General features: G+C 44.2%; 1 protein-coding gene across 1 annotated transcript in view; it reads right to left on the reverse strand.

Annotated features, from left to right (window-relative positions):
- The window catches only part of smad3a (SMAD family member 3a), a 47,639-nt gene extending 38,751 nt beyond the window's left edge, over positions 1 to 8,888 (reverse strand). Inside the window, exon 1 of the mRNA XM_065012372.1 lies at positions 8,135 to 8,888. Coding sequence (XP_064868444.1) covers positions 8,135 to 8,337 — 203 coding nt within the window. The 5' untranslated portion in view covers positions 8,338 to 8,888. The remainder of the gene's footprint in view (positions 1 to 8,134) is intronic.
- Positions 8,889 to 9,218: the final 330 nt, after the last annotated feature.

Consider the following 9,218-nt stretch of genomic DNA (forward strand, 5'->3'; position numbering starts at 1 on the left):
GACTTATATAGTGGAGTGAAACTGAAGCCCACGCTGACGACAATCCAATGCTTTTTAACTTGTCTCAGAGGCTGCGGATCCTGTGTCCCCCAGAGCAGAAGACCCCTGGGTTTATTTACGTCTACATTATGCCCACATTGCTGTGGTCACTCTCCCTTCACATTTCTCACTGTCAAACCGTGAATGATAATTCTTCAAGTTTTACCGGTGAAAATGTCCACGCAGCATCTGCATATTAACCATGTGATCTCAATCACTTTCATGGGAATATTCATTCAGATCAACTTGAGCTATACAGTGTCTTTTTGAATTAAGTACAGTGAGCACATTTTGGAGCAGATTGTGTTAAACTGCAGCAAAGCCTACCTGTTTTTAAGTTTCAATCAAAGCACATATTTTGCCTAGTGACACACTTGAGTTTTGGCCACATCCTGAAATATAAGAAATGAGGTGGTGTTTGTCTTACAGCAACTTTATACTATGCAGTTATATTTGGCAGGGGCGGCAGGTAGCGTTGGGCCAGTAACCGAAAGGTCACTGGTTCGAATACCGGCGCCAACAAGGTGAAAAATCTGTCGCTGTGCCCTTGAGCCAGGTAATTAATCCTAATTGCTCCGAGGGTGCTGTACAATGTTGACCCAGGCCGTGACCCCATTCCCTGTGGGTGTTTCTCAGGGGGAGTTGGGATATGCCAGACACATTTCCAAAACACACTTGTGTGTAACAGGACAAATATAAGCACCCCACAAATAGTATTCTTCATAAAAGTAATGAATAAAAATGGTACTATCACTATGGGATCTGGCAGACCTTGATCTCACGTCATTAAAGGAGCACCATTCACCAGAGCAGCCTGTTCTCTACGAGAAGAGACGGTGTTAAGTAGAGTACCACACATGAGCAGAAACTTTGTGACCTTTAGCGTTCAGGAAGAGGAGTCCCGAAAAGTCAAGATCCGAAGCCACAGTTTCAACTGTAGTAGTAAGTGTTAGTCTAGGTAGCTAATGTCAGTCTTCTATGTTTTACATGTTAGCTAGTGGCGCCTCGGAGCGGTGACGCCCGGAACGGCGACGCCTCGGAACAGAGACGCCCCGGAGCAGTGACGCCCCGGAGCAGTGACGCCCCGGAACAGTGATAGACAAGCGAGGCCTTTTTGAAACGTCTCCATCTCCTGGCTGCATTTACCCACCAGATTCAGCAGCTTGAAAACCACAGATTTTGAGAATAGTATTTTTTTTTAGATTAACATAATTCATGATGGTTTATATTTTAGCTTTGTTAGTTTTTGGAGTAAAAGTTAATAGCTTAAGTCTAGTTTGAGTTTTTCCAAACGGGGATAATTATTTAATTTCAGTTAACTAAATATTTACTATAACAACCTTGGTGTGTGCGTGTTAGAGGTCGACTGATTAATCGGAATGGCCGATTAATTAGGGCCGATTTCAAATTTTCATAACAGTCAGAAATCGGTATTTTTGGGCGCCGTTTCGACGATTTAAAAAAAATGTTTTACACCTTTATTTAACCTTTATTTAACTAGGCAAGTCAGTTAAGAACACATTCTTATTTTCAATGACGGCCTAGGAACAGTGGGTTAACTGCCTTGTTCAGGGGCAGAACGACAGATTTTCACCTTGTCAGCTCGGGGATCCAATCTTGCAACCTTAACTAGTCCAACGCAATAACGACCTGCCTCTTTCTCGTTGCACTCCACAAGGAGGCTGCCTGTTATGTGAATGCAGTAAAGCCAAGGTAAGTTGCTAGCTAGCATTAAACTTATCTTATAAAAAACAATCAATCATAATCACTAGTTAACTACACATGGTTGATGATATTACTAGATATTATCTAGCGTGTCCTGCGTTGTATACAATCTGACTGAGCATACAAGTATCTGACTTAGCGGTGGTAGGCAGAAGCAGGCGCGTAAACATTAATTCAAACAGCACTTTCGAGCGTTTTGCCAGCAGCTCTTCGTTGTGCGTCAAGCATTGCGCTGTTTATGACTTGAAGCCTATCAACTCCCGAGATGAGGCTCGTGTAACCGAAGGGAAATGGCTAGCTAGTTAGCGCGCGCTAATTGTCGTTGTGTTGCTGCTTCGAGCCCAGGGAGGAGCGAGGAGAGGGATGGAAGCTATACTGTTACACTTACACTGGCAATACTAAAGTGCCTATAAGAACATCCAATAGTCAAAGGATAATGAAATACAGATGGTATAGCGGGAAATAGTCCTATAATTACTACAACCTAAAACTTCTTACCTGGGAATATTGAAGACTCATGTTAAAAGGAACCACCAGTTTTCATATGTTCTCATGTTCTGAGCAAGGAACTGAAACGTTAGCTTTCTTACATGGCACATATTGCACTTTTACTTTCTTCTCCAACACTTTGTTTTTGCATTATTTAAACCAAATTGTACATGTTTCATTATTTACTTGAGGCTAAATTGATTTTATCGATGTATTATATTATGTTAAAATAAGTGTTCATTCACTATTGTTGTAATTGTCATTATTACAAATAAATAAAATCGGCCGATTAATCGGTATCGGCTTTTATGGTCCTCCAATAATCGGTATCGGTGTTGAAAAATCATAATCGGTCGACCTCTAGTGCGTGTGTACATACTTGAGATTTCACTGTAGGTCACTTCGGTGGTATAATGCATTCTCAAATATTTTCTAAATCGCAACTAGGCCAGTTTATTCATCATGACATGCTTTATCTAATAGACACCATCACCCACGCTTCTATTGCTGTACAACAGCACTGTAGACCACTTGTGGTGGGGACACCAATCTGTTAATTATTTTGTTATCAGCTCAAGTTCCTCCCTCTGTTCTTCCTGCTTCCGTTTCTCTCTCCCCACTTCCTCTCCCTTAGTGTTGTCACAATACCAGAATTTTGACTTCCATACCAGCTTAAGAAACAATACTCAACACTCTTTACCAAAACAATACCACAGTAAATAAATAAGGCATATTAAGCAAAGTCACAGAATGGCCCTTAATCCAGACACAAACTGAGGGACTGTCTTTATCCTGCTCAAACATGCTGCCGTGTGAGTCGGTGGCACCAGCCTGCAGCCCTGCAGTCAAAGGGACGTGTGTGGACAAGACAGACTGCTGCTCCCGGGTCCTGGCCCCGAACCAAGAGTGAGAGAGACAATTCTGTGCCGTCTGTTACAGTTCTGCTCTCTCAGCTCTGCTCCACAGTAAAGGCCTACAGTTTGGGACGGGTCAAGAGGGAAGACCAGTTCAAATACAGTCAACTCATTAAACTAATTGACAATTGCTCCTAATTTTCAAGTAGGATTGTCAATTCCATTCTATTTTAATGTATTGACAGCCGCTGAGATGGAATTGACTCTGCAAGTGTCTTCCTCCTTATCCTTAAAACTGTTGATTTTATTTATTTTTTATTTAACCTTTATTTAAATAGGCAAGTCAGTTAAAAACAAATTCTTATTTACAATGATGACTTCCCGGGGAACAGTGGGTTAACTGCCTTGTTCAGGGGCAGAATGACAGATTTTTACCTTGTCAGCTCGGGGATTTGATCTAGCAACCTTTCGGTTACTGGCCCAAGGCTCTAACCACTAGGCTACCTGCTGGTTACTGGCCCAAGGCTCTAACCACTAGGCTACCTGCTGGTTACTGGCCCAAGGCTCTAACCACTAGGCTACCTGCTGGTTACTGGCCCAAGGCTCTAACCACTAGGCTACCTGCTGGTTACTGGCCCAAGGCTCTAACCACTAGGCTACCTGCTGGTTACTGGCCCAAGGCTCTAACCACTAGGCTACCTGCTGGTTACTGGCCCAAGGCTCTAACCACTAGGCTACCTGCTGGTTACTGGCCCAAGGCTCTAACCACTAGGCTACCTGCTGGTTACTGGCCCAACGCTCTAACCACTAGGCTACCTGCTGGTTACTGGCCCAACGCTCTAACCACTAGGCTACCTGCTGGTTACTGGCCCAACGCTCTAACCACTAGGCTACCTGCTGGTTACTGGCCCAAGGCTCTAACCACTAGGTTACCTGCTGGTTACTGGCCCAAGGCTCTAACCACTAGGTTACCTGCTGGTTACTGGCCCAAGGCTCTAACCACTAGGTTACCTGCTGGTTACTGGCCCAAGGCTCTAACCACTAGGTTACCTGCTGGTTACTGGCCCAAGGCTCTAACCACTAGGTTACCTGCTGGTTACTGGCCCAACGCTCTAACCACTAGGCTACCTGCTGGTTACTGGCCCAAGGCTCTAACCACTAGGCTACATGCTGGTTACTGGCCCAAGGCTCTAACCACTAGGCTACCTGCTGGTTACTGGCCCAAGGCTCTAACCACTAGGCTACCTGCTGGTTACTGGCCCAACGCTCTAACCACTAGGCTACCTGCTGGTTACTGGCCCAACGCTCTAACCACTAGGCTACCTGCTGGTTACTGGCCCAACGCTCTAACCACTAGGCTACCTGCTGGTTACTGGCCCAACGCTGCTTGTTTTCAATGGGCTGCATCAATACAATGGGCTGCATCCTCGGCCTTCCGCATTTGTGGTGGAAAGTGGCAAAGCTACAGTGCCGTTTGTCAGACCAGGGGATATTCCTAAAAATTGGGATTTCTCACGAAAACGTTTGTAGCGAGCGTAAAGTTTGACCTAATAACTGACATGACCACTACGGTGAGCCTCTCACCAACACCATGGTGTTCTCAGTTTTGCTCCAAGACCCCCACAAGCTACGGACTCATCTGAGGTCGGTACCGTCGATGTGCCAACCTCTGTCTGTAGCGTCCGGACCGTTTGAGATTTATTCACCTTTATTTAACCAGGTAGGCTAGTTGAGAACAAGTTCTCATTTACAACTGCGACCTGGCCAAGATAAAGCATTGCAGTGTGAACAGACAACACAGAGTTACACATGGAGTAAACAATAGATACAAACTAATATGACCCCACTACGGAAAGGGGAGACTCCCATGAAAACGATAGTGTTGTCCCATTTTGCTTGAGGAAGGCCACACCTAGCCTACAGTTCACTAAAGCACATTTCAAAGGACAGGGAGAGAACACTAGTCTTCTCCCCACTCAAACAGAGCAGGAGCCGCCTCCACTGGCTCTGAGAAAGTCACTCTAAAATGACTTGACAGATGTGAGAATGTTTGTTTTAGGCGGAAGTGGGCCTCTAAGCAGGCCTCTCATACCGAAGTTCCTGCCAGTGCCATCAGCATTGCTCAGGCGAGAGAGTGTGAGTGTGAGCCATCACAAAGCCAGTGCCATCAGCATTGCTCAGGCGAGAGAGTGTGAGCCATCACAAAGCCATAAGTACACACTGCAGAATGACTAAGACATGTATTTGGCCCAGAGCCTTAGTTTCTCAGAACTACCCATTATTTAAAAAGCAAAAAAAATGACTGTCCAAAACCACAAAAGTGTAGAGGCGCCAAGAAGCATGCCGAGCAATAGCTTTGCACCACAAAATAAGACAAACTCTGGGTAGAAAACTGCCATTTGTTGCGCAACATTTTAGAAAAGAGAAATGTAACAGGAAATAAGACTACTGGTTTCCAAACAAACAAATCATTATTTCGATGTTTTGTATTCAGACAATCAGGGAGGAAAAAATAATCATGAGGCCTAAAACTTCTCTATGACCCACCATGACCCACTAGGCCAGCTATAGGCTAGAATTCTCTCTGATTACACAGCTTCTTAGAGATTGCTGCTGTTAGAATTCTAGCCTATAGCTGGCCTAACAGCAGCAATCTCCTCTAAGAAGCTGTGTAATCAGAGAGAATTCTAGCCTATAGCTGGCCTAACAGCAGCAATCTCCTCTAAGAGATTGCTGGTGTTAATCAGAGATTCTCTCTGAATTCTAGAGGAGAGCCTATAGCTGGCCTCTCTGATTACACCGCTTCTTAGAGGAGATTGCTGCTGTTAGGCCAGCTATAGGCTAGAATTGCTGCTGTTAAACCCATTTGAAATGTTATCTAACAACTCAGGGCCTCTAAATCCACACCGGGCACTGAGGCTTTAGTGTTTAACACAGCTCCTGTTTCAATATGAAATAATTGTGCTTCATTTAGATCAGGTCAGTTGCGCAACTTCCTCAGGTTTAGGATTTGGGGTCTCGATCTGGTAGGTCGGTTGCTCAACTTCCTCAGGTTTAGGATTTGGGGTCGAGATCAGTGAGTACCTTGATCTGATGTGTTACTGGGGAATCCCGTGTATAGACTTCTCTCAATGGACCTATCTATAGATTTCATCTCAGAAGGATCCAAAACATCATAAATATATTTATTCTTGGCCAATCTGGCATGAACTGCCCTACTCTAAAAACAGAAAGCCTAAATGGGTAATAACTATTGTTCAGAGTAAATTATTCAAAGTATGCCTATTTACTGGGAGTTCAATTCTCAATTGAATGTAACAATATGACAACATTTTACAGACATTTTTTAATTATCATTTGTCAACTAGGGTCTCCCCACAAACACCTGTCCTATAGGCTACACATGTTACCGTTCCATACAAATCCACCACCATCAGCTCTATCAAGCCAGCTGTGACTCAGTGAAATCCAGAGCTAGCTCATCAGCTGTGAGGATAGTAATGATGAGGCGCTGGGGAATTCATGTGTTCGCCAGGAGAGCTCCCCCATGACCACCTCGACAGGCCTGAGCAAGCAGCTGCTGTCAGCCCCACCACAGGGGAATAAATAGGAACAGACCTCCCGGGCAATGTGGGCCGTTATTCAGGGGCAGGAAGTCCCCCTAAGCACTGCTCCTGGATCAGATTTCCCCATTCCAGTCCCAGCATTGACTATATGACACTGGTCTGTGACAAGGGCTTTTGCACTACAGCCAGGGTATTAGGGAGATATTAGCGTATTATACTTCCGGGCCAGATATCTTCAGTGGTACAAGCCTGGCTAAGAGGATATTCAATTGACTGAAGAATGCACAACACTTGTGATGGTCAAACAAGAATGTGGGAGTGTCTGATTAGCTAAATATATCCAACTTCAGCCCACACCACCGCCCCAGTAGCTTGCTAAGCAACAGTCCATGTCAGACAAAAGTGGAGATGAGATTTTGAAGGCCGATTCATTGATTAACTGCTGGAATTTATGGAACAACATGAACGTTTCAGCCAATCACAGGTCTGCTTTGTTGTGAGGTTCTGAAATACCAACAGTGACAGCAGTAGGGTCATAGAAGTTACCCAAACTTAAGCATTACATACTAGTGTGGCTGCAAATAAACCAAACATCGATACCGTATACTGAAGGATATGAAAGCTCTCTGTACAATAAACACGGATGAGTTTACAAACAACACATTGACTGAGCTGACTAGGAGGTGTAAGTAGAAGCTAGCTTTTCAGCATTACAGTGACATGACAAGCTTACAAGGATGCAGCTGAAGAACTAGGCTAGGCCTAATTGATGTTTTTTAAGGAGAGTACGTTCGGGCATTACAGTGTAAGTATTGAAATCTGTCAAGACAGCAGTGGATGTATTGCACTGCATGGCGAAAACGATGATTCAGTCTCGCCTACGCACCATCCTAGTAGAAAGCGCCCCAGATTAAGGCCAAATTATATAACTTCGTCACCCATTTGTGTTTAGAATTGAACAGCTGTCTATTCCACTATGCAGATTCGCCTCGTTTCCGGCATCATAAATATATCTACCGAGGGTAGTGTGTAGTTTGCCAGCTAGGACAGTGAACTAGAATTCGTTGTGCAACAAAAGTGGCATGCAATGATTATTGTTGAAAAGAAACACGGGCAACCCTCAAAACATTCAACACTCGCTAGCTAGCTCCATTTGCTACCTAGCTATGTTTACTGTACTGTGATTGCTGATGCAGACAAGAGGCAGCTCACTGTATAACTTGCTCAGTTAGCTAGCTGGCTAGTTACCTACCCATGGTTTGTGCAGTATGCCCAAAAGCCAAACTATTATTGAATGAGAAATATTCAATGGCTACAATATCAAATTGTTTGCGAGGAAGAGAAAGCTACAACTGGAAAGTCCAACCTAACTGCCTAGCCAGATTTGTGTTTGAAAACTGTCACATTCAATCGATTCCATTTCTTGCGCAAACATTGCAATGTATGTTTCTAGTCGCCTACCTTGGTATGGTAATACATTTCGTGTTGATATTCTGTGTCGTGATGGCTTTTTCCAATTCATCCAGTTGCCCTGTTTTCTTCAACTTCTTCACCAGGCTTTTCACAGCTTTTTCACACCATTTCTCCTCTTGTCCGTTCTGTTCGCCTTTTTTCCAACCCAAAAGCCTTTTCACAATGGGGGGAGTAAAAGGCAGAATTGACATCTTGAGGTCAGTAAAGTCCTTCCAGTACTGTGGTCCTTGGTTTCGCAAGATACAGATGTAAATATTTTGTAAAACTATCCAAAGGACAAAATGAAGTGGGCGCTTGAACAACGACTTTGTTAAATGTACACATATGCTGCACAAACAAAGTTCATTTGTAGCTACCAATTTTAGCGCACAGACTGGCTCAGCGATTACCGCACCACTCCACCACTACACTGTTGCACACGATTCAAATCAGTGACACTCCGCGGCGAAACGTAGTTCGCTCTAGTCGATTCGAAATGCATTCTTCATCCTCGCCTAAATTAAAGCCGTAGATGAAAACCAAAGAACATTCGTCATTTTGGACTAAGGATTTTGAATTAAAAAATATATATGTAATATGGCCTCCTCTCCTACGCGTTGGTATACGTGTGATTATCAACGAAGTTTGGCCAAGTTCATAGTCATCCGCCGTCGTAGGCTCCGTCTGAAGTCTACTAAAAAATCTGCTTCAAATGTAAACGCAGGACGACTACCCTCCGTAGACTCCCCATTCAGACTGCAAAGTAGATCTGTGAAAGCCCGTAGGCTGCAGCTGACCAAAATGTGCTGCATCTGCATTTCGCCCGGGCCCTGCCTTTCGCCCGGGCCTGCCCCACCGGCTTGGTCCCAGTCCCTGGTCCCAACCCATACCAATTGCCAAGAGTTGTGATAAAAACTCCACATAACGATCAAGTCTGATACATTATGTAACATTCCACAATGCATGCAGCACCAACAATTCACTTAATAAAACATAGAAGATCACAAGGTTCCTTTCATCAATGAGAACTGACATTGTACACAGCAACCTTGTGCATATTGCATAAAGTGTGTAATCTCTGCTCGTTATTAGA

This window comes from Oncorhynchus nerka, linkage group LG27, assembly GCF_034236695.1.
Source record: "Oncorhynchus nerka isolate Pitt River linkage group LG27, Oner_Uvic_2.0, whole genome shotgun sequence".
NCBI lineage: Eukaryota > Metazoa > Chordata > Actinopteri > Salmoniformes > Salmonidae > Oncorhynchus > Oncorhynchus nerka.